General features: G+C 44.1%; 1 protein-coding gene across 2 annotated transcripts in view; it reads left to right on the top strand.

The window, feature by feature from the left end:
• Positions 1–5318: 5318 nt before the first annotated feature.
• Positions 5319–26100, top strand: part of RFC1 (replication factor C1) — a 77748-nt gene continuing 56966 nt past the window's right edge. The window contains exons 1-6 of one of the 2 annotated variants that reach the window (XM_086501962.1): positions 5319–6076; positions 6189–6256; positions 6340–6415; positions 6508–6569; positions 6702–6802; positions 6918–7117. In XM_086501962.1, coding sequence (XP_086358088.1) covers positions 5507–6076; positions 6189–6256; positions 6340–6415; positions 6508–6569; positions 6702–6802; positions 6918–7117 — 1077 coding nt within the window. In that variant the 5' untranslated portion in view covers positions 5319–5506. The remainder of the gene's footprint in view (positions 6077–6188; positions 6257–6339; positions 6416–6507; positions 6570–6701; positions 6803–6917; positions 7118–26100) is intronic. The other variant, XM_086501963.1, reaches the window with a different exon arrangement.

Here is a 26100-nt window from a genome sequence, read left to right as displayed (position 1 = left end):
ACTTTGACAAAAGCACTAATCAAGTTGCAGATGTGATACTGATACTTTTGAAAAAGATGAGACAAGTTGCAAATATGATCAGTTTTCAGTTTGGCAAAATAGTCATGATCAATAACAGTGACATGACGTGGGAATTAACAAAAAGAGCTTTGGATGCAGAAGCACAACGATAATACATTTCCTCCTCCCGGAGTTTCTACAACTACCCTGAGTTTTATTTTAAGAGGGAGGGAATGTCACGTTTGTGACTTAACTACATTACAATACTTACTTGTTGATGTAGATACGCGAAGTGCCATGCCAAGGAGGACCCCTACGCTTAGATGGTTGCGACTCTTCGCTCAAAGGACATGCCTCTTCGCCAAAAGCCACACTCCTTCGACGACTGGTCACACCCCTTCGCTCTACGGGTGTGACTCTTCGCCCAATGGTTGCAGCTCTTCGCCGAAAGGATGTGTCTTTACGTCTAAAGTCATGTCTCTTCACCAAGAGGCGTGTCTTTTCATTTGTGTCTATTCGTCTCCTATATAAGGAGCCCTTGTATCAGACATTCAATCAATCAAACACAGAGTCTTCTTAAGTCTTTCTTTGAGTTTAGTTCAGTTTCTTAAGTCTTAATCATGAGTTTAAGTACTTAATAGAGGATTAGTACCTAGAATCCTCACAATCCAGGTATCCGTAAGACGTATGCCTTAGTTCGACGACAATTTTATTGGCCTGGCTTACATCATGATTTTGAAGAGTATGTACTAAACTGCCAATAATGCCAAGTTAATAAGGCAAAGCACCTCAAGGTAGGTGGCCTTTTACATCCTTTAGAGATTCCACAAGGTAAGTGTGAGAGTATCTCTATGGATTTTGTAGTAGGACTACCTACTACAAATTGTGGCCATGATGCCATTTGGGTAATTGTAGACCGTCTCACAAAGATGGGTCGATTCATTCCCACTAAGGCTACGGTTAAGACACCAGAATCAACACGTCTATTTGTAGAGCATATATATAAACTCTACGGTCTTCCAGCTAGTATCATTAGTGATAGAGATTGAAAGTTTGATAATCACTTCTGGAGAGTTGTGTTCCAAAAGTTGGAAACTAAACTTAATCTAAGTACGGCTGATCATCCAGAAATGGATGGTCAAACAGAAAGAGTTAATCAAGTGCTAGAGGATATGCTACGAGCGTACGTAAACAAGAAGCAAACGAATTGGGAAGACTACTTACCTATATTGGAATTTTCTTATAATAGTTCAAAGCATGTGACTACATGGTTTAGTCCATTTATGCTTTTATATGGATTTCAACCTAGATCACCCGTTACGGTGGGGTTGGCTAAGGAGAAGATAAAACAAGTGAAGGATTTTCTCTAAGACCATTTTGACATGCTTCGAGTTGCTCGATAGAATGTGAAGCAAGCTCAAGATCAATATAAGAAGTACGCTAATGAGCATCATCGTCTTGCTACTTTTGAAGAAGGAGACAAGGTTTTCCTCAAAGTTCCGGAGCATTCAGAAAGTCTGAAGACGGGAAAAGTTCTTAAACTTTCACCACGCTATTGTGGACCGTTTACCATCTATAGGTCAAGCGGCCTATAAGTTAGCTCTCTCAAAGCACTCACGAGTTCATCGTGTTTTTCATGTTAGTCGTTTATGAAAACAACTAGGACAGAATGATAACGTCATTGACACAGGTATGTTAGTTGACCTTATCGAATCGCCAAGCATTCCTCTTTTGGATTCTCATGAGCTTCACACTAGACATCATGTCAGACGACAGGTGTTGGTAAAATGGCTAGATAGACTTGAAGAAGGTTCTACATGGGAGAATGTCTCTGCACTTAAGAAACGTTTCCCTATGTTCGTTTTCAAGGACAAAAACGATTCTCCAAGGGGGGGTAAAGTAAGGACATGGGTCCTATGGGCAAGGCCACCGGCACGGCCAGATAGTGTGTACGTGTTAGGGGGAGGCTATAAAATAGCACGGCTGGGTGGAGACTAGCACACGCATTACCACCACCCTTTCACCTCTCCATCTCTAACTTCTGCTCATCTTTTGTGCGTGCATCTCCGTCATTTTACTGCTATGTCTGATTCTGCAGTTCAATCAGACTGTTGTGTCTGATTCTGTAGTTTGAGAGTTTGAATTTACATATTGAACAAATTGTTGAGTTTGAATCTACAGTTTGAGCTTCACTCAATCCTTACACAGTCGGCTCTGATACCACTTGTGAGTGCGCTAGGTGCAGAAGCGGTGTGTGCGGAGTGCAAGGGAGGAGAAGAGCCGAATACAAAGGACAACACTCAGGTTGAGTACTCTCCTCCATAAAAGCACTCACCTCCATAAAAGCACTCACAAATGACCACATATCAGCTCCAAATAGTGCACAAAGCACTCACAATGATGAATCTCTCTCGCTAGCAACCAATCGGCTCTCATACCACTTGTGAGCATGTTAAGTGCAGAAGTGGTGCACGGTGCATGCAGAGTCCGAGGGAGGAGAACAACAGAAGACACATTGTGTGTGTGGAGCTCTTAGCGAAGGTTAAATACCTCATTGTTCCTTATTTTTCTATATAACCAAAGAATAGAGATAAGGTTAGTAGTACAATCAATCAATGAGATGGGTGTTTGTCGGTCAGTTGGCCTGAACCCCAACAATGTCAAAATCCAACGGGTAGGGTTATCGATGCTGAGGAGGTGAGAGTGGGCCCACCAATGTCAAGAGCCAAACCGAGAGCTGATACCTCTCTCTCTCTCTCTCTCCTCAAAAGTCCGTCTCGGAGAGAAGATACCGAGGGGACAAGCAAGAGGAGTGTCAAATGCTCTCCTTTTTTATATTCTCTTTATGCCATGAGGGTGTCAAATCAAAGACATGATGGAGGAGAGCCAAAGTGCTCTCTCTCTCTCTCTCTCTCTCTCTCTCTCTCTCTCTCTCTCTCTCTCTCTCTCTCCCCCCCTCGCTATGTCAATTCTAAGAAGAATGTTTGATGCCGCCAATTCCATCTTTTGCCATCGGACGAAAGTCGCTAGCTACCTCGCCTAGAAGCCGAGAGCCTACTCTCTTTGTCTATCTCCGATGTCAGGCTAGGAAGAAGTGGAATCTTCTCTCTCTCTCTCTCTCTAAATCCAAGGGGAGGTCAAATGTTGGGAGGTGGACAATGTGCCCAATGCCTCCAAACCTCATCTCCTCACTATGTTTCCGGTACGATGTCCTTGACTTCTCTCAGATTCTCAAATCACCTACTCAATTGAAGCATTTTTCAAAGCTAAGGTTCAATCCCAAAGAAAATTTGAGCTTCGATTTCTGCAAAGAACCCGCCAAAAGGCCTCCAAGATTTTCCAAGCCATGGCCATTGTTGCGCATGCGAGGGGAGGGGTTCAGGATACCACACCCTTCCGTTGCTCTAATACTTGTTGTAGCGCACGATGCGTGCATGTGCGAAGCAGGAAGGGGAAGAGGAGAGATGACATAGGAATGTGGGTAGATTAGAGTGGCAAGGGAAAAAAGCCCTCAATCCTTATTCTTGTGTATGTACAAAGAACAAGGTCAATGGTCACAGTCAGTGGACGGGCCAAACACTAGATGGTCGGGCACAGGGCAAAGGCACATTTGCCTTTAACCCCGACATTTTAAGATTGTGGTGGTATGTAATGGAAATAAATATTTGAATAATTTTATATTGATCATTTGAATATGGTTTTATTGATGATGCAATCAAGATTGATATGTTTACAATGATCACATGGTATGGTGGTGGTTTGATAGATTAGTGAGTGATTAAGTGCAAGATGCATTGGCGATGTCTTCAGATATCTATGCAAATGGCATAGACCAATTATTTTTATTAAAGAAACTATATGTTAGTTGTAATAGAGTATCTGGTCAAGAACTATTTTTTACCCAAAGTGGTCAAAATATTGAGATGTACTCTTCATTTATAAATAAAAAAAGTGTAGAAGGAAGAAGCTCACTTTTGCATGGGGGGAGATTGTACCTAGTGCTTGTGTCACTTTCTCCTCTCCTCTACCTCTCTCATGTGCATGCGTAGCACTTCGGTTGCAGAGGTGCACATGTCTACTTGCTCTCTATTCTCTCACGATTTGTGCTTTTCTTGTTATTTTCCAAGTGCACCATGCCCCTCATTGTTGCAGTAAAGAGTGAAAAAATCAAGAACATACCTTGATTTAGCTACTACGAAGATAAGGGTGAGAGCCCCTCTCACCCTCCATATATGGCTAATCACAGATCGTGAACTTTGGCAATGTCCTTGAAATCTGATGTACTCTTTGAGAGCTGCTAATTTATAGGTAACATGATTCATAGTTGACCAATCGTAGACTCCCTATATGTATGTTCTTTTGCACAAGGAAAAGATAAGCATGCTGGCCTTCACATAGAATTGTCCCATTTGAGTTGTGAGTGTACAAAGACGAGTAACACATCCTTCTACCACATATAGGTCTACTATAAGACTTCAGATTCCAGACATCACCTTAGGACCTTTCTCATAAGGTGTTATGGAAAAGCCACAAAGAAAAGGACCCAACCTAGTCATATATTTTGAAGGCTTCTTGTTATGTAAGTTATCAAACATAGCTAAGGTTTGTGAGCTTGTATCACCATGTTGACTATTTTGCTCGACATACAAACCACCGCTTCCAAACTAATTTGCTAAGCCACATGAGATCCACCACTTGCATAAGGCAACACTCTTGGTCCTGCTTGAATGACCTCTCTCTCTTTTATTCTTTGACGTGTTGTGCCCATGTCGTGGTCACTTCCTTAGACCAGCCTTTGGCCAAAATTGGTTTTTTAGTCATGTTTAGTATATTGAACCCCTCACATTGTATGGACCTCTGCCTAGCTTCTGCAAGAGATGCCCATTCCCAAAGCTCGTGCGACTTCAACGTCTACTTTCCTATGTTGATGCTCAAGCTGCTACCATGAATATGAATACAAAAGGAGTGGAATTTGCAACGCTAGATATACTTTGCTTTGTTGCTGTGTTGTTTTCTTCTAAGGCTGCATTATATTTTGCAATGGTTTGTATCCAATCCCTAATGACCGAGGTACCCTACAAATGACTTCTACAAAGATGGCCTTTTGAAATTGGTAGTTACATGTGCCAGCTCCACAGTCAGCAAGGAAATTGTCTGCGAGCTAAGATGGTCAATGACTACCGTCAACATTATTTGTACTTAAAGGCTTGTAGCCCATTTTTGGAGGGTGGGCACTTGCTGCATTACCAAAATCATGCCATGAATCGGGAGTAGCATGCTTTTGAACCACTCTCCATACCAGTGGCACTTTTTTAGTCGGTGCCGATCAAGGAAGGCCTTCAGAGTCACCAACGCTCTTGGAGGCAAGCCTACGGGAAGGCCCTCTTAATGGGCTTGGTTTTATTTCCGTTCTCTTGTCCAAAAATCATTGTAAAACTTTCAGTTGAAGCTAGAAATCTTAGAACCATTTTCAGCATTTACCGCTCGGAAATAGTAGTTTGGACTAATGGGGGACACAGACATTCGGCGATGGTTTTTGAAGCAGCCGCACAAGAAGGAAAGCAACGATGCGTCGCCCAAGGAGAAGAAGGCGGCAGAGCAGCAATCACCAGCTATCCCGGACTCGCGGGCGGATTTGAAAAAGACCAGTAAGTATTTCCCGGGCTCGAAGGCAAAGCCGGGAAGCGATGACGATGGTCACCAGCTCTCTTCCGCGGGAAAACGAAAACAAGAGAACCCTACCTCCGAGCCCAAGCAGCCTTCTTTCCCGTCTCCTAAGAAAACACGCATTGAACAGGCTCCTCTGCACGTCGATCAGAAGCCCAAAACATCATCAGCAAGGGCTAGTACACCGGATGAAGATGATTTTGAGGATGTAGCTCAAACCCCTTCGTCTGCGTCACCCGCTAGCAGTCGAGGTCGAGGGCGAGGCAGGGGTCGTGGACGCTCTGGTGTGCCATCGACTTCTCCTGAACAGAGTAAGCCAGCGTCTTCTGGTCGTGGCCGAGGTGGAGGAGGTAGAGCTGGAGCTCCTTTCTACCAACCGAGGCAGCCTCCACCTCATAAAGGTGAAAAGGTGGGCAATCAAGTGAATGCATTCCAATGACGCCTCAATGGCAATACATAAATAATCAATGTACCCTTGTATCAGATTTACAGCTTGATGTTGGCGAATATTTATGTATCAGGATGTACCAGAAGGTGCAGAGAATTGCCTTGCTGGCTCTACATTTGTCATCAGTGGAACTCTTGACAGGTTAATGTTACTCACTTTTGTCAAGGACCATTGACAGGGGCTTGTTTATGGTTAATCATATTCCCTACTACCTTCTTGAGCAGCTTAGAACGAGAAGAGGCCGAAGATTTGATAAAGCGGCACGGTGGAAGAGTAACTACATCCATCAGCAAAAAGACAGTGAGTGTCTCTTTATTGAGTGAAAAACTGTAAGTCTTTCTCTCATGGCCTTTGCCAATTAGTTCCTTGCTTTGTTGGTTTGGTGTTTCCAGAGTTATCTACTGGCTGATGAGGATGTTGGGGGTCGCAAGTCACAGAAGGCTAAAGAGCTTGGGTTTGCACTCACCTATTCTTTAGCTTTAGTGCGTGCAGAAGCAGGCAGAGGTTGATTGTAGGGAGCTATATTGTTCCTGCAAGCTGTTTTAGTAAGCTTTTTTTTTTGGGGCTTGTGACAACCTTTCTCTAGGGTGCCTTTTCTTACCGAGGATGGACTATTTGACCTGATTCGATCTTCAAAACCCAGCAAGCCACCTCCAAAGCAACAAGAGAAGAAGTCAAATTTGCAAGGTAATAAATTTTTTGGGATAAAGGGTGCTACACATTGGCAGCTATCAGGAAGTATCTTCAACTTGCTTTTTAAGACTATGAATTCTCTCTTTTCCATGCTCTTCGTATTTCACAGATGCAGAATCTCCTAGGCAACAACCAGCAAGAGCAAGCCCAGCTCAGCCAGCTAGCACAAGTTCTACAGGAGCACCTAGAGATAAGCAAACCTTCTCGTCTGCCATTGGGGAAAAATCAAGAACAGGAGTGGAAACTGAGGCCTGGCCGCAGAAGTACAGCCCAAAGAATATTGGTGAAATTATTGGAAATCAGTCAGTGGTAAGGGCACCTGTTTTGTGTGTCTGATGTGTCCTTTATTCCAATTACAGAATTTTTTTGGTTGGTTGGGATGGCAATCAATATTGTGCATGCTGACTTGATGGTTATAATGCCTTGTGGTTGACTACCATGAGCCAATTACTTACAGCGATAGAGATGACAGATTCATGTGTTTGGGGTAGGTTTTTGGGTCACATAGTCGGGTGGGGTGGTTTAGCTTCGTCATTTTCATGGATTTTTTCTTACGTCTTGTAAGTTTGGTTGGAAAAATGATAAGTATGTAAGATTCTCCATCAAGCTATAGTTGTTGGTGCAAAGTTCAAACACAAGGTAACCAATGGTCCAAAGCCCTCTCTGAATAGATAGTGAAAGCGGCCTCGTATCTCATAGTACAATGGACAGTGACATGTGATGCAACTTTGTCTCTGGCTCTATATGACACAACTGGCAAATCCTGGCCTCTGCTGGTACTCTCCTAAATGTGCCAGTTTCAATCTCTAGCTGGTGTGATGATGTATGTATTTGACCAATAGCACATCGTATCCCATGGGATAAATAGATGAGGCGTGTTATCTCGGTCTGCGTGAGAGACAAGGAGGGTGCATCTAGCAAGTACTGGAAGGAGATTAGTCTGTCCATACTAAATCCATGTAGGTGAAACCAGGATGTCATCTCAGATCTGTGCATACCAACAAGCTGTGCCTCCGTGTGAGGCAAGGTGTCGAATCTTTGGGGAGATCCCAAATATTGTGTATAAAAGAGACGGATTTGGTAAGTGCCTCTATGACCAGCGGGGGAGCAGCAAGCTCTGCTCGAATAATCTCATGTGGTATAGAGGCCTTGGCCCTAATCATCCGGGAAATCATAGAAACCAGAGGTCTCTCCATACATCTCCATCCATTAGTTTGCAAGCTCGACTATGATGGTCCCATATCTGCACCTGTTGCTAAATTGGCTTTATCTGACAGGAAAATAATTATAAATGAGTTATTGGATTTATAAGTGAGAGGGTTTTCTCGCTTGAAACACCAAGAAAAACAATTTAAAATGAATTATTGGAATTCTAAGTGAGAAGGTTTTTGTCACTGGAGACATCCGAGTACAAATTATTTCTAGTGCGTTATTCAGAGTAATGACGGGAGCACTGTGAAAGGGAATATCTGTAAGGCCACCAAGAACGGGTACTTCTGATGCGTCACATCGGATGGGTGACAGGGAGCATCGAGAAGAAGTATTTGACCATGCGAGAACGAACATCTCTGATGCGTCATAGGATGGGTGACATATCGCATCGCGAAGGAGATTGTACCATAAGTTCAGTAGGAGAAGACTAGGTGATGGGTATTCTTGATGCGTCACAAGGTGGGTGACGGGTGTATCGAAAAGGGAATATCCATAGTCAGGAGGAAATTCCGAACTCTGTTAGAATTGTGCACAAGGAAAAGCAAGCACTTGAATGAAGATGGGTTTAGAGGAAACTTTGAGGGAATACAGTTGCTTTCTGAGAAAGCAGGTTGCTTTTCGGGAAAGCAGATGCTTTCCTGCGAGGAAGTTTATGTCTGCATTGCAACTGTGCTTGTATCCAGGGACGCTTTGGGAAGTGTTGTGAAAGCATTGTTTTTAACTTTTATTGAGTTTTTGGGAAAATTCATATCATTTTTAAAAGGTGACCAGCCGCCTACTTAATAAGTGGGCAACTGATTAAATAAAGCAGTAAGAACCAGCCATCGATTTTTCTCTCTTTTTTTCTGGCAAAAGAGCCAAAAGAAAAGAAAAGAAAAAGAAAAATGACGGCGATCTCTATGTGAGCAGCCAGCGCTCAGCTATTCTTGTCGTGACCAGGGAGCTATAAAAGCATCAGAGAGGAGTTGACAGCGCCAGCAAGAGGAGATTCTGCCGCCAGAAGATGCAAGAGATTGCGAGACTACGAAGCATGGAGGTCGCCTTTTCTCTCGCAAAGAGCAAGAGGTATCAATTGTGGATTTGCCATACAAATTGTTGTCCCGTGTTTGTGTGTGCTTGCATATGTACTTCCTCTTCATGAGGGAGTAGGAGCAAAGGTAGGCATGGGTCTTTGCAATAGAAAAAAGCGCTCTGAGGAACTAGAGCCAGATCAGCCCAAGGGTTTCGTACTCGAGTTTGGGAAGTAGAGCCACGGATCCGAGAGTGGTAGACTCTCGAGATGTGATTTGAAAGTTGAAATTCCCAAGGGAAGGACTTCGTGTCTAGGAAAGCAGAGTTATTCTGCAGGAAGAGGACTCTGGAAACAGAGTCGGAAAAGAGTTGCAGGGATGCCATGCCCCAAGTTTGGAAGGTGAGATCCAGAGGCGAGAACATTGATTCTCGAGGATTTGGAATAAGGAACAAAGTTCCTTGGAATAGGGTTTTGCCCTAGGAATATGAAGCAGAGGCTTCTGGGAACCATTGAGTCTTATTCTAGAATGAACGTTGTAATACTCGACTCGAAAGCCAAGATCGGTTCTTCGTGATTGATCGAATCTGCAATGAGGTTAGCTTCACTAGAAAAAGTATCAACTAAACCATCATTCTTGTAAACAATTACAGTTTCTTCCTGCAAATCATCGTGCTTGTGAGTAATCACATCTTGATCATGCAAATCATCATGCTTATCATTATCATGCAAATCATGTGTGTCATGCTTTGGAAAAGAAGAGACTGAGAGACTCTTCTTCTCCTGATCCTTTGCAATCTGCGCCTGCACATTAGAAAAAAGTCGCAACAACTCTTGCATTTGTTGGGTGCTCTGCGCTTCATACTCTAATCGTCTGTCTTCGCACTTGCAATCGAATTCGGCTAGGGTTTCTTTGGTTGTCAAGTGTGCGTGCTCATGCTCATGCTAAGACTGCCATTCTTTCTTTGGCCACTTCGCGTGCCTGCTCACGCTCACACTCCAAGTCAGCCTTTCTTTCTGCTTCTCTTTCTTCGTGTTTACGATCCAATTCTTCCTTTCTTTGCTCCCATGCTGCTTGTCTTTCTTTGCGCTTGCGCTCCAAGGCAGCGCGTTGCGCTTCTAGTCTATCCTCCTGTCCATAAACATCTGCTCCAAAGCCTCCATAGGAGTTAGTGCAATCCTTGGCGTAGATGGGGAAGGGGGAGGGTCGGAAAAACCTCCTGGTGGGGAAAATTCTTCTCCGCCTTCTTCATGCTCATCACCTCCATGCGAAGTATCCATTCCGCTTCGGGTGATGACCATACACTGAAGTCGTGGGTTCTTAAGTTCACGAGGAACTTGGGGTTCTTGTGGGTCTTTGTTCTTGAGGTTCTTCTATAGCTTGCAATCTGTGTTAGAGAAGGATCTTCTCTTTACCCAAGCTCTTCTCTTTTCCGCGGGTGCACCCCTTGGCGGCCTTGCGCTCACACCAAGGTTGCTTTTTCCCACCTCACGTCGACTTGCCGGCCGCTAAGTGCACGGTCTGCTCTCAATGAGTGAAAAGAGGCACAAGGGGAGGTTGGACAAGCCCTTCTATCTTGGGTTTCTTGTCACTCTTCAAAAACACGATTAGGAATCGACACGCCCAAGAGGTCTTGGGTTACGTGCGACCACAACGAGCAAAAAAAATTCTTGTGGTTCTTTCCTTGAGTGATACAGAACACTGCCAAAGCTCTGATACCAATGTAAGGTGAAGCGGAAGTGAATGTCAAACTTTGCTCAAGATGAGTGCTCCGAATTGTGCTCAAATGTTTCTTTTACTTACGGAAGGGAGAGCCTTCCGTTCCTTTAGTGAGAGAGTGCAATGGACACAAACAAAGTGATGAACACTGTGAATGAAGGTGCTGAGACTGAGAGATAGAGAGAGAAGAATACGACACCAGAATGTTGTCAAACCCTCCTCCGAAGGCCCTACTCTCTATGGTGAGAGTGGTCTACTATTGATTGCACAAATCTCTACAATGCTTGGACTTGCCGACGATGTCGATGACTATGAGGACGACGATGAGACGAGCTGAAATATGAAAACGCTAAGGGTTGAAATCTGCAAATCTTGTATCTGCTGGATTCTGACTCTATGTCGATGACAACGGGTGATGACGACGATGCAACGACGACACGCTGAAAACGCAGATGCTGAAATCTGCGTTTCCAGGGCTGAAACTGCAAACTACGCTGGATCTGACCGTGCGACGAGGATCTGCTGTTGGAAGGTGAGATCTGCGAGGTTTGGGACTTGTGGTGCGGAGTCTTGATGTTGAAAAGTCAAAACGTTGGTGCTTCTGGTGGTTCCGTCGCGGTGAATCTGCAAAACGCTGATTTTTCCTGCTGATCCAAAAACGCTAGGGCTGAATGTCGTGCTGCTGCAAAGACGCTATGGATCTCCTTGATCCTGCTGTCGCCAGGCTGCTGCAATGCAAAATCGGAAGAGGCTGATCTTGCTGAAAGAACTCTAGCTGTGCTTGATGCAGAAAACGCTAGGGTTCATCTGTTGCAAAAAACGCTAGGTGTCTTGTTGGGGGTCTTGTTTAGAAGGTGCCTGTTGAACAAGTGTACTTGCTACCTCTTTTGTCAGAAAGTGCTAGCGCTAGGTTTTCTTATATACTTGGCTATCAAAATTGCCGTACCTAGTTCCCAATAAAAGTCACTTAAAATAATAAGTGAAATTTGGCTAAAATAGGGAAAATAGGTCCATGTGTCACAAGACGGGCACCACGTGCCAATAGAAAAAGAACAGACTGAACAGACTGTTAGCACTTCAATAACAACTAAAGTGAAAGAGAAAGAGACAACAAGCGACTCGGAGTGGTGGAATTCCAGCCTAGAGAGTATTGGTGCCAAACCTTGGCGCCCCTTTCGGTATTTCTTTATATTGCATCAACACAGTACAAGCCGGTACTCGAGACTCTGCACCTTCACGAGGAAGCATCCTATAGAATGAGCCCTAACCTCATATTTAAAGGCCCTTGGCCTAAAAAGCAGTTTACAGTAAAAAGCCTTCAAACTTAAAAGCATCTGGTTTAAAAGCAATGCTCAAATAGCTTCCAGTGTAAATCACGGAAATCCGTATAGCCTGTCATGTCATCAGCCAACGCAAAACGCGCAAATCTGTACAGCCCTCCACGTCATCATGTCAGCGCAATTTTCGAAAATCCTCCACGTCATTAGTTTTTGCATGTGTGCGGGTCCTGCTTTATTTTAATCCTTTATGTCACTTGGGTCCCCATCGGACGGGGTCTCCATAAGTTGATAGGACTTCTTCTTCTATTACTTGTTCTTCTTAGGGTTTAGGCCCCTCGACAGGCATCTGTAAGTTGGCTCCATTCTTTAGGCTTTGACACGTCAGCAGTTTGTTACACTATGCACTGTAAAAATGCTCCTGATGGCTTCTGATGGTAATTTGATGATCATGCTGTGTGCAAACAGAGGATATGCATCTATTCTAAGTGTCTGGACATGCACGGTCCGCGAACAGACTCACAAAAGTGCCTGATCACTTCCTAAGCTAATTGAACTGAATCCATGTTATGAAGTAGCTTGTCCACGTACACATAGGGTTAGATGTGCACTGACAATAAGGACAAGTGGGAATAGTATTTGCCTATGCTTGAGTATGCGTACAATAATACGGTGCATTCATTGATTGGCAAGGCACCTTTTGAGATTGTTGAAGGCGACAAAAAAGTTCCTCCCATTTTGCATACAAAGGACAAGATCTTTGAGACAGATCGATCTATTGAGAACATGGATGAACTGTATAAGAAAATTAAAGTTGCCTTAGAGAAGAATCAAGCAAAGCAAAAAAAGACTGCTGATCGTCATCGTCGTGAATTGCTGTTATCACTTGGTGATTGGGTTTTGTTAAGATTCGAGAAGGCAAGGTTAAAGAAGATGAAGGGCAAGAAATGGTTATTTGCTCAGTTCAGTATGCGTTACTATGCGCCTTTTCAAGTGCTTGACAAGATCAACGACGTGGCTTACAGGATTAAATTGCCTGATACATGGAAGATTCATAATGCGTTCCATATGAGTCTCCTAAGACTCTTCGTGGGTGATGTGCCAGCCAGACGAGGATGAGACAGAAGTTGAGGAACTTGATGAGATCTTGGTGTACGTGAGCAAGTTTTGGCACATAAGGATAGAAAAGTTGAAGGACAGGTTGCAAGACGCTACTTGGTGAAGTTCAAGAATTATCCACCTATGGATGCAAAGTGGATGGAAGAGCATGAATTGTCAGAGTCACCAAATGTATTGCAGCTTTATCTTGAAGCCTTTGGGTTACAACCTACTTATGCCCCAACCCAACGTGTGCAAAGGAGGGGCAATGATAGGGCTAGCACATCAAATTACATATGAATTGAGTGTAATAGATGGAAATGACAAAAGTATGAAGGTCTCATTAAGTCATTTGTATCTACGTGTTACGACCTTTCTTGCGGATACATGCGATGATAAAAGAGTGTTGATAACACAAGATCATCAGTGGCGTGTATTTTTGGTATGCAATCGAGGACGTTTGCGATTTCAAGAGGGGGGTATGTCACGAGGACGTGGCAATTGTTAAGTATGTCACGAGGACGTTGCAATTGTTAAGTATGTCACGAGGATCTGGCAACTGCTAACCTTAGTTGTTGGTTTCTTTCCAATGATTTTTGTTTTATTTTTGAGACCCTCTTTTTGAAGTTGCAAATGGTTGGACATTCTATGGCCAATGTGAACGATAGTTTCACCCGCAGACGGGGAGTTGGTCGGCACTGGAATTCGTATAGTAAGAGGATGTTGTTAGGTGCAGCGGAATGAATGTTGTTTTTTCTCAAGATTAGTGATCCTTATTGCTCAAGGTTCCTTTAGTTCTTAGGGAAAGAGAGCTTTCCGTCTTATGGAGAGTGCTATGATCACGAACAAAGTGAGTGGATATTGTGCGTGCAAATGAATGAGACTGAGAGAAGGAGAGAGAAGAGATACGACACCGAAGGAGAGAGAAGAGATACGACACCGAGGGGTTGTAAAACCCTCCTCCGAAGGCCCCACTCTCGTCGGCGAGAGTGGTCTAACTTGATTGCACAAATGCGTACAATGCAGATGCTATGGACTGATGCAATGGGACTATGCCGACGACGACGACGGTGATGACGACGGCTAAGGCTGAAATCTGTGATCTTCTAGGGCTGAATTCGGGGTTGTCTTCATGGCTGGAAATGACTGTTTTCTTGCTGTTTTGTGGCTGAAAATGATCAGGTTGTCGAGGCTCCTGCTGGGGGACAAAACGTTGAGGATCTGTACCCCTTTGGCTGCGTTTGTAAGGGCTGATGTACCTGCTGAAAAAAACGCTGAGAAAACGCTGATGGGGCTGATGTACTGCTGCGTTTTTTATGGCTGCAAACCTGCTGCAAAATCGCCGCAATGGCTGCGTTTTTCAAGGGCCTGAACTGAGGGCAAAACGCTGATTGCTGAAGATATGGAATGCCAAAACGCTAGGGTTTTGGGGCTGATGCTGCTTGTCAAAAACGCTAGTGATTGGTGTTGCTTGAAGGGGACACAACCGCCGGGAGGGGAGGTTTGTGGGCGATGGCTGGCTGTAGGGGGGAAACACCAAGAGGATGAGTCGATGGCGATGCTGATGCTTGGAAACGCCAAGGGATGGGGAAATATGGCGAGGCTACGTGCTGGGGGTGGGGGGGGGGGGGGGGGGGGGGGGTGGGGGGGGGGTTTACTACTAAGAAGTTGCCTGTTGAGCGGTAAGCTCCTGCTGCCTCTTCTGCCATTTAGTGCTAACTTGGGTTTGCTTATATAGAAACTTAGCAAAATTGCCCTACCTACTTTTGTTGGAAAGTCACTTAAAAATAATAAATGAAAATCCCAATAAATAGGAAAATAGGCTAAATGCACTGGAAAATTCTCCTAATTGATGCGAATGGATTCTGATGGGAATTCCGATGATCATGCTGTGTGCAACCGGAGGATATGCATCTATGCTAAGTGAGTGGGCATGCACGGTCTACGAATAGACTCACAAACTGTCATACCAAGGAAGAAACATGGAATGTGACTTCTTGACATACAGACTTTTCAACTTTTCATGAAAATTCCGCATACATTCGTGCCCATCCATGAGAGAAACATGCTCAACATACAATATGTCATGCTGTTGCTAATTGGACTATTTTCTTTTTTTTAAATGATTAAATCTCTTGTTTAGGATATTTTATTATGTTCACTAAGAACTGTTAGAAGATTGTAGCTACAGGAACTGCCATCAGGAACGGACAACTCTGATGTGTCATTTGATGGGTGACGGTAAACATCGCGAAGGAGTTTTCGTAAGTTCGGTGGAAAGGGTCGGGTTACGAGTGCCTCTGATGCGTCACATGATGGGTGACGGGTGCATCAATAAGGGGGCATCCCGTAGGCTAGGGAGGAAATCCGAACTGAGTAAGAAAATACACGTAAGAACGCAAGCACAAGAATAAAGATGGGTTCAATGAAGCTTTTTACGAAAAGCAGGAACAATCGCGGGAAGGCAGGCGCTTTCCCGCGAGGAATCTATGTTTGCATTGCATTCGTGCATGTGATTGCATCCAGGGACACCTGGGAAGTGTCGTGAAATGCATTGGTTTTAACTTAGAAGGTTTTATTGAGTTTTTGGGCAGGTTCAGACCAATTTTAAAATATGCCGGCCGCCCACTCAATAAGTGGGCAGCCACTTAGAAGATAAAGCAACAAAACCAGCCAGCGAATTCTCTCTCCCTATTTCGGGTAGAACTGCGTTTAAAAAAAAAAAACGGCCGTGATCTCTACGCGAGCAACTATTCGTGCCGTGGCCCGGGAGCTATAAAAGCACCACATGCCCTCACTCAAAGGGGGTACCAACGTCAGCAAGAGAAGACTCTGCCGCAAGAGATTGCGAGACTACGAAGCACGGAAGTCGCTTTTTCCCGCGCAAGAGCGACAGGTATCTATTGTGGATTCGCCATACAAATTGTTGTCGCATGTTTGTGTGGTTTGTTTTGCAGGAATCTCCCATCTTACGGGAAGGCCCTTAACGGGAAGTACGGCTTCACGCCTAAGTCCCTTACGAGAAAGTACGGCTTCACGCCTAAGTCCCTTACGAGAAAGTACGGCTTCGCGCCTAAGTCCCTTACGGGAAGGAATGGCCTTGTGCCCAAGCCCTTTACGGGAAAGCACGACCTTCGGGTCTAAGATTACAGAACGGAGGGGTTTCCTTGGGTTCTCGTGCTTGTATAAGAATTCTCCTTGAATAAAAGAATATTCTTAACGAGGGGGGGACCAGCCCATCTTTTGGTCCCCAATACTGTGTCGATCTTCTTCCTTCTCTCACATTTGCAAAGTATTTTAATTTTCAGATTTTCAAGTGCTCGTGTACGCTCCCGTTTTGTGACAGTGGTATCAGAGCTCAGACTCCTCTCTTTCTTTGCAAAGAAGGACGATTTCGGGAAGAACGGGAAGAAGCATGTTGAGCCAAGGGAGAAGCGCTGAAGAGGATCGGGATCGGGAACATCGCCGATGTGCACAAAGGATCTTCGGATCGGGAATGTGCCGAGGTGCACAAAGGATCTTCGGATCGGAATGAACGGCCTACTTCAAGGAAAGGCCAGGAAAAAGCGCTCTCTTTGCTAGACGAGAGCAAGGACATCTCAATCTCATCACCATCTTACTCTCCTGATTATACTTCTACTTCTCGATCATCTCGTCAGAAGGAGGAAGCCGCTACTACTACTACTCTTCATCAACCTAAAGATAAGCCTCGATTCAAGAAGCATGGTCGCAAGTCTCAACATCGCATGAGAGTCTTCAAATCAGGTGACAAGGACATCAAGTTCGAAACCTACAACGGACGGAGAGACATCTCCAAAGCACTGTCCTTCATCAGACAGTTTGAAGTCGCCTTTACCAATGGGCACTTCACAGAAAAATCCAAATTACGCCATGTGGGGATGCACCTCAAGGAAACGGCAAGTAATTGGTGGTTAGCCAAGATTCTGGAAGGTTCTCAGGCCAGAACTTGGGAGAGCTTCAAATCTGAATTTTATGAACAATTTCTTCCGCTTGACTTCGAGTGGGACATATGGAAGGAATGGGACTGGCTTGCCCAGAAGGAACATGAAAAAGTAACGACCTATGTGGACAAGTATTGGTCGGTTCTTCTGAAGGTCACTCCCTTTATGAAGATTGCCGACGAGGAAAAGAAAAGAAAGTTCAAAGCGGGTCTCCAACCGCAGCTTCGAAAGAGTATGAAGGTGTATCCACATGATACTCTTCAAAGGATGATGGAGTCAACAATCATTGCTGAGGATTTGCACTCAACTGGGACGCCCAGAAAGATGGAGCATAGCACTTACCGTGCGAGACAAAGAGGGGTCTACGATGACCATGGGAGCCAAGGAAGAAAACGTCCTCCATCTAGAGACGATCATTCTAAGAAGCCAGAGGGCACTGGCAAGCAAACTAAGTATCTTTCTCCTACTCAACTTCAAACTTTCAGAGAGGAAGGAAGATACTTCTACTGTGGTGAGAAAGGACATATGAAACCGGATTGCCCGCTAAAGCAGCAACGGCAAGAACAAGCCTCTACGAGGCAAGAGAAAGCAAGGAAGGAACCCGCACTGCCAAGCTCGAACTCAATTCCAGACGTTCAAGGAAACACAGAAACGAAGAAAGGGAAGCGTCAACTTCTGAAGGGCTGGGGGTCTTTGAACAACCAGCGAGTACTGATTCTTTATGATCCAGGATCCACGGATAACTTCATCTCCTTGGATACTGCGGAACGATTGTGCCTCACACCGGCTCAGTTTGGCACACCGGTTACATCCGGATCGGCATTCGAGGGGTTGACAATCAATGCAACTCCCGTGCAAGGACAACTCAATCTTCGGATCGGCGAGTACAAGGACCGCGAATCATTTTTGATGGCACCCATCGAGGGATGTGATATCATCTTGGGTATGCCATGGCACTTTCACATGACACCTATTCCCGATTATGTGGAAAAGACTCTCACTTTTGATCATGGGGGTAAGAAAATAAAGATTCAAGCTGATGCAGGAGATTGGCAATTCCCAATTGTAAGCCATATCTCCATTAAGAAAGAAATGAAGAAATGTGTTTTTGCTTACTTGATTTTTGCAAAGGATAAAACTAGTAGAGACTCTCTCTCTAGTTTGGAAATCAAGCGTCTTCAATTTATTGAGAAGTACAAGGATTGTTTCACGGAAACACTTCCTGATGAACTCCCTCCGGTACGCTCGGAAGATCACCGCATAGATCTCATACCGGGTAGCTCGCCTCCCAATCAAACCCCTTATCGGGTAAGTCTTGCTCAGCAAAAGGAAATTTTGAAGCAAGTCTACGAGCTTCTAGAGAAAGGGTTAGTACGGCCAAGTGCTTCACCCTACTGCTCTCCAGTTCTACTGGTGCAGAAGAAAGATGGCACGTTTCGAATGTGTATAGACTATCGGTCTTTAAACAAGATCACAATCAAGAATCGCTTTCCGATCCCTCGGATTGATGATATACTTCATAAGTTGCAGGGTGCAAGTGTCTTTAGTCGCATAGACTTAAAGAGTGGGTATCATCAGATACGGATCGCCCCTGAGGATGTCCATAAGACTGCTTTCCGCACAACCTTTGGGCTATATAAATTTTTGGTAATGCCTTTCGGCTTGACCAATGCTCCTGCGACGTTCAATCGCATGATGGACCGCATTTTCAGCCCGTATCGAGCTTTTACGGGAGTATTCTTTGATGACATACTCATCTTCTCTAAGTTAGAAGAGGAACATCGGAAGCACTTGGACTTAGTGTTTCAAGAATTGCGAAAGCATGAGTTGCATGTGAATGCAAAGAAGAGCGAGTTCTTTCTCTCAGAGATACACTATCTCGGCCATATAATCTCTCACAATCAAGTGAGTATGGATCCTGCCAAGATCCGAGTGGTAGAAGATTGGCCTATTCCCCCTACGGTACATGATGTACGTAGTTTCCTGGGATTATGTTCGTATTATCGAAGGTTTGTTCGAGGATTTGCTCATGTAGCAGGACCACTTCATGATTTGACAAAGAAGAAGATTCCTTTCAGATGGGGATCGAGACAACAAGGAGCTTTTGATCGGCTCAAGCACTTGCTAAGCCATGGACCTATTTTGATAATGTCTGACTTAAGAAAACCATTTGAGGTTCAATGCGATGCTTCAAGCGATTGCATCGGAGCAGTGTTAAACCAAGAAGGCCATGTAGTGGCCTACGAAAGCAGACGGCTTAAGGATGCAGAGTTGCATGCATCAATCTACGAAAAGGAACTCACGGCTGTGATTCACGCCTTATCCAACTGGAAGCACTATCTTGTAGGAGCGGATTTTGTGACCAAGACTGATCACCAGAGTTTGCGGTATTTTCTTACGCAACGGAAACTATCTGAGAAGCAGATGAGGTGGGTAAACTTTTTGTCTATGTTTCACTTCCAGATCCTTCACACGGCTGGGAGTAAGAATGTGGTCGCGGACGCATTGTTTAGGCGGCCAAGGGTGAACGCTATCACTTCGGTGTATCATCAAGAATTAGAAGCACTACCGGATTTGTATCCGAATGATCCAGACTTCTCCACCGTTTGGGGAAAGCTACATCGTGGAGAGAATGAGTTTCCCTATTCCATTCGGGACGGTTATCTCTACCACCATCAGGCCATTATGTGTGGCGGAACCATTAAGAAAGAAGATCATGGATGAAGCACACGCTTCGCCTTATGCGGGTCATCGGGGTATTCTCCCTACGACCTTAGCAATGGAAAGATATTTCTTTTGGCCTAGCCTTAAAGCAGACATTGATAAGTATGTCAGGGAATGCTTGGTTTGCCAAAAAGTGAAGTATGATCGGCATAAGACGCCTGGGTTGCTACAACCTTTGCCTGTGCCTAATGAACCTTGGGAAAGTATTGCCATGGACTTCATCATGGACCTCCCTAGAATTCAGAGTGGAAATGACGCGATCTGGACCATTGTGGACAGGTTTAGCAAGCAAGCACACTTTATACCAGTCAAGAAAACGATCAAAGCAGATCATATGGCTAGGGTCTTTCTAGCACAGATCTTTAAGCATCACGGAATGCCTAAGTCTATTGTGAGCGATCGAGATCCTCGCATGATAGGAAATTTTTGGCGTGCCTTGATGGATAACCTTGGTACGAAGTTGAATTTTTCATCTGCCTACCATCCTGAAACGGACGGGCAAAGTGAGATAGCCAATTCCACAGTATTAGATATGTTAAAAGCTTATGTGTCAGACCGGCAATCTGACTGGGAGAAATATTTGCCTCTTGTCGAGTATGCGTATAACAATACCATACACTCATCGACGGGGAAAGGACCTTTTGAGATTCTTTATGGTAAGCCTTTGCTTCCATCCATCCTTTTAACTAAGGATAAGATTTTTGCAGCAGATGAATTTGTCCGGGATTTGGACACCGTCTACGGGCAAGTTAGGAGAGCTATTTTACGCTCTCAGGAAAAGCATAAGAAAGCTGCAGACAAGCACAGGAGGAATCTCGACTTAACGGTCGGGCAGTTAGTCTTACTCAAGTTTGAGAAGGCAAGACTTAAGAAACAAGCGTCTCATAAGGGGAAGGTGGTAAAACTTTCTACCCGTTATTATGGGCCGTTTAAGATCACCGAGCAAGTGAATGATGTTACATTCCGATTAGAGCTACCGCCTAATTGGAGGATCCACAATGCTTTCCATGTCAGTTTACTCCGGCCGTATGTGGGACTGCCTCCGAGTCAGCCAAGTGCTGAGGAACCTCCCGAGGTTGAGGAAACAGAAGAAATACTCCAACCGGAGCAGATTGTAAGTCATCAGGAGCGGCCCCTTAAGTCCGGCAAGATAACACGGAAGTATTTGGTTAAGTTTAAGAACTATTCGAATCTAGATGCTCAGTGGATGACGCAGGAGGAATTAGCAGCTTATCCCGAGATACTGGAGGTATATGTCCAAGCACTACAGTTGAGGTCAATTGTTTAGAAGCCAGAGGGATGTTGCTAATTGGATACAAAATCTTGCAGCACGACTTCAATCGCTGCAATTGAATATTTGGACACAACTTGTTTCACATATAAACCTTTACAGATGGACGTACCTCCAAACACTACTATGTCTCAGTCTACAACATCCCTTCAGGAGGATTTTACTGTTCCAAACAAACCAATGGAATACCTTACAAATTTCCAACCAGTGGTCATCACCCAACAGAAAACGCAAGTCGGTTTACCAATTTCACTCGAAGTAGATACAGATTCAATCTTTTATTGGACAAAGCTCGAAGTTACAAATGACTTTGACAAAAGCACTAATCAAGTTGCAGATGTGATACTGATACTTTTGAAAAAGATGAGACAAGTTGCAAATATGATCAGTTTTCAGTTTGGCAAAATAGTCATGATCAATAACAGTGACATGACGTGGGAATTAACAAAAAGAGCTTTGGATGCAGAAGCACAACGATAATACATTTCCTCCTCCCGGAGTTTCTACAACTACCCTGAGTTTTATTTTAAGAGGGAGGGAATGTCACGTTTGTGACTTAACTACATTACAATACTTACTTGTTGATGTAGATACGCGAAGTGCCATGCCAAGGAGGACCCCTACGCTTAGATGGTTGCGACTCTTCGCTCAAAGGACATGCCTCTTCGCCAAAAGCCACACTCCTTCGACGACTGGTCACACCCCTTCGCTCTACGGGTGTGACTCTTCGCCCAATGGTTGCAGCTCTTCGCCGAAAGGATGTGTCTTTACGTCTAAAGTCATGTCTCTTCACCAAGAGGCGTGTCTTTTCATTTGTGTCTATTCGTCTCCTATATAAGGAGCCCTTGTATCAGACATTCAATCAATCAAACACAGAGTCTTCTTAAGTCTTTCTTTGAGTTTAGTTCAGTTTCTTAAGTCTTAATCATGAGTTTAAGTACTTAATAGAGGATTAGTACCTAGAATCCTCACAATCCAGGTATCCGTAAGACGTATGCCTTAGTTCGACGACAATTTTATTGGCCTGGCTTACATCATGATTTTGAAGAGTATGTACTAAACTGCCAATAATGCCAAGTTAATAAGGCAAAGCACCTCAAGGTAGGTGGCCTTTTACATCCTTTAGAGATTCCACAAGGTAAGTGTGAGAGTATCTCTATGGATTTTGTAGTAGGACTACCTACTACAAATTGTGGCCATGATGCCATTTGGGTAATTGTAGACCGTCTCACAAAGATGGGTCGATTCATTTCCACTAAGGCTACGGTTAAGACACCAGAATCAACACGTCTATTTGTAGAGCATATATATAAACTCTACGGTCTTCCAGCTAGTATCATTAGTGATAGAGATTGAAAGTTTGATAATCACTTCTGGAGAGTTGTGTTCCAAAAGTTGGAAACTAAACTTAATCTAAGTACGGCTGATCATCCAGAAATGGATGGTCAAACAGAAAGAGTTAATCAAGTGCTAGAGGATATGCTACGAGCGTACGTAAACAAGAAGCAAACGAATTGGGAAGACTACTTACCTATATTGGAATTTTCTTATAATAGTTCAAAGCATGTGACTACATGGTTTAGTCCATTTATGCTTTTATATGGATTTCAACCTAGATCACCCGTTACGGTGGGGTTGGCTAAGGAGAAGATAAAACAAGTGAAGGATTTTCTCTAAGACCATTTTGACATGCTTCGAGTTGCTCGATAGAATGTGAAGCAAGCTCAAGATCAATATAAGAAGTACGCTAATGAGCATCATCGTCTTGCTACTTTTGAAGAAGGAGACAAGGTTTTCCTCAAAGTTCCGGAGCATTCAGAAAGTCTGAAGACGGGAAAAGTTCTTAAACTTTCACCACGCTATTGTGGACCGTTTACCATCTATAGGTCAAGCGGCCTATAAGTTAGCTCTCTCAAAGCACTCACGAGTTCATCGTGTTTTTCATGTTAGTCGTTTATGAAAACAACTAGGACAGAATGATAACGTCATTGACACAGGTATGTTAGTTGACCTTATCGAATCGCCAAGCATTCCTCTTTTGGATTCTCATGAGCTTCACACTAGACATCATGTCAGACGACAGGTGTTGGTAAAATGGCTAGATAGACTTGAAGAAGGTTCTACATGGGAGAATGTCTCTGCACTTAAGAAACGTTTCCCTATGTTCGTTTTCAAGGACAAAAACGATTCTCCAAGGGGGGGTAAAGTAAGGACATGGGTCCTATGGGCAAGGCCACCGGCACGGCCAGATAGTGTGTACGTGTTAGGGGGAGGCTATAAAATAGCACGGCTGGGTGGAGACTAGCACACGCATTACCACCACCCTTTCACCTCTCCATCTCTAACTTCTGCTCATCTTTTGTGCGTGCATCTCCGTCATTTTACTGCTATGTCTGATTCTGCAGTTCAATCAGACTGTTGTGTCTGATTCTGTAGTTTGAGAGTTTGAATTTACATATTGAACAAATTGTTGAGTTTGAATCTACAGTTTGAGCTTCACTCAATCCTTACACAGTCGGCTCTGATACCACTTGTGAGTGCGCTAGGTGCAGAAGCGGTGTGTGCGGAGTGCAAGGGAGGAGAAGAGCCGAATACAAAGGACAACACTCAGGTTGAGTACTCTCCTCCATAAAAGCACTCACCTCCATAAAAGCACTCACAAATGACCACATATCAGCTCCAAATAGTGCACAAAGCACTCACAATGATGAATCTCTCTCGCTAGCAACCAATCGGCTCTCATACCACTTGTGAGCATGTTAAGTGCAGAAGTGGTGCACGGTGCATGCAGAGTCCGAGGGAGGAGAACAACAGAAGACACATTGTGTGTGTGGAGCTCTTAGCGAAGGTTAAATACCTCATTGTTCCTTATTTTTCTATATAACCAAAGAATAGAGATAAGGTTAGTAGTACAATCAATCAATGAGATGGGTGTTTGTCGGTCAGTTGGCCTGAACCCCAACAATGTCAAAATCCAACGGGTAGGGTTATCGATGCTGAGGAGGTGAGAGTGGGCCCACCAATGTCAAGAGCCAAACCGAGAGCTGATACCTCTCTCTCTCTCTCTCTCCTCAAAAGTCCGTCTCGGAGAGAAGATACCGAGGGGACAAGCAAGAGGAGTGTCAAATGCTCTCCTTTTTTATATTCTCTTTATGCCATGAGGGTGTCAAATCAAAGACATGATGGAGGAGAGCCAAAGTGCTCTCTCTCTCTCTCTCTCTCTCTCTCTCTCTCTCTCTCTCCCCCCCTCGCTATGTCAATTCTAAGAAGAATGTTTGATGCCGCCAATTCCATCTTTTGCCATCGGACGAAAGTCGCTAGCTACCTCGCCTAGAAGCCGAGAGCCTACTCTCTTTGTCTATCTCCGATGTCAGGCTAGGAAGAAGTGGAATCTTCTCTCTCTCTCTCTCTCTAAATCCAAGGGGAGGTCAAATGTTGGGAGGTGGACAATGTGCCCAATGCCTCCAAACCTCATCTCCTCACTATGTTTCCGGTACGATGTCCTTGACTTCTCTCAGATTCTCAAATCACCTACTCAATTGAAGCATTTTTCAAAGCTAAGGTTCAATCCCAAAGAAAATTTGAGCTTCGATTTCTGCAAAGAACCCGCCAAAAGGCCTCCAAGATTTTCCAAGCCATGGCCATTGTTGCGCATGCGAGGGGAGGGGTTCAGGATACCACACCCTTCCGTTGCTCTAATACTTGTTGTAGCGCACGATGCGTGCATGTGCGAAGCAGGAAGGGGAAGAGGAGAGATGACATAGGAATGTGGGTAGATTAGAGTGGCAAGGGAAAAAAGCCCTCAATCCTTATTCTTGTGTATGTACAAAGAACAAGGTCAATGGTCACAGTCAGTGGACGGGCCAAACACTAGATGGTCGGGCAGGGCAAAGGCACATTTGCCTTTAACCCCGACATTTTAAGATTGTGGTGGTATGTAATGGAAATAAATATTTGAATAATTTTATATTGATCATTTGAATATGGTTTTATTGATGATGCAATCAAGATTGATATGTTTACAATGATCACATGGTATGGTGGTGGTTTGATAGATTAGTGAGTGATTAAGTGCAAGATGCATTGGCGATGTCTTCAGATATCTATGCAAATGGCATAGACCAATTATTTTTATTAAAGAAACTATATGTTAGTTGTAATAGAGTATCTGGTCAAGAACTATTTTTTACCCAAAGTGGTCAAAATATTGAGATGTACTCTTCATTTATAAATAAAAAAAGTGTAGAAGGAAGAAGCTCACTTTTGCATGGGGGGAGATTGTACCTAGTGCTTGTGTCACTTTCTCCTCTCCTCTACCTCTCTCATGTGCATGCGTAGCACTTCGGTTGCAGAGGTGCACATGTCTACTTGCTCTCTATTCTCTCACGATTTGTGCTTTTCTTGTTATTTTCCAAGTGCACCATGCCCCTCATTGTTGCAGTAAAGAGTGAAAAAATCAAGAACATACCTTGATTTAGCTACTACGAAGATAAGGGTGAGAGCCCCTCTCACCCTCCATATATGGCTAATCACAGATCGTGAACTTTGGCAATGTCCTTGAAATCTGATGTACTCTTTGAGAGCTGCTAATTTATAGGTAACATGATTCATAGTTGACCAATCGTAGACTCCCTATATGTATGTTCTTTTGCACAAGGAAAAGATAAGCATGCTGGCCTTCACATAGAATTGTCCCATTTGAGTTGTGAGTGTACAAAGACGAGTAACACATCCTTCTACCACATATAGGTCTACTATAAGACTTCAGATTCCAGACATCACCTTAGGACCTTTCTCATAAGGTGTTATGGAAAAGCCACAAAGAAAAGGACCCAACCTAGTCATATATTTTGAAGGCTTCTTGTTATGTAAGTTATCAAACATAGCTAAGGTTTGTGAGCTTGTATCACCATGTTGACTATTTTGCTCGACATACAAACCACCGCTTCCAAACTAATTTGCTAAGCCACATGAGATCCACCACTTGCATAAGGCAACA

This window comes from Adiantum capillus-veneris, chromosome 26 (genome assembly GCF_014529385.1).
Source record: "Adiantum capillus-veneris isolate H3 chromosome 26, ASM1452938v2, whole genome shotgun sequence".
In the NCBI taxonomy this organism is placed as follows: Eukaryota; Viridiplantae; Streptophyta; class Polypodiopsida; order Polypodiales; family Pteridaceae; genus Adiantum; species Adiantum capillus-veneris.
The sequence above is the reverse complement of the archived record's forward strand: the minus strand, read 5'-3'. Positions and strand labels throughout refer to the sequence as shown.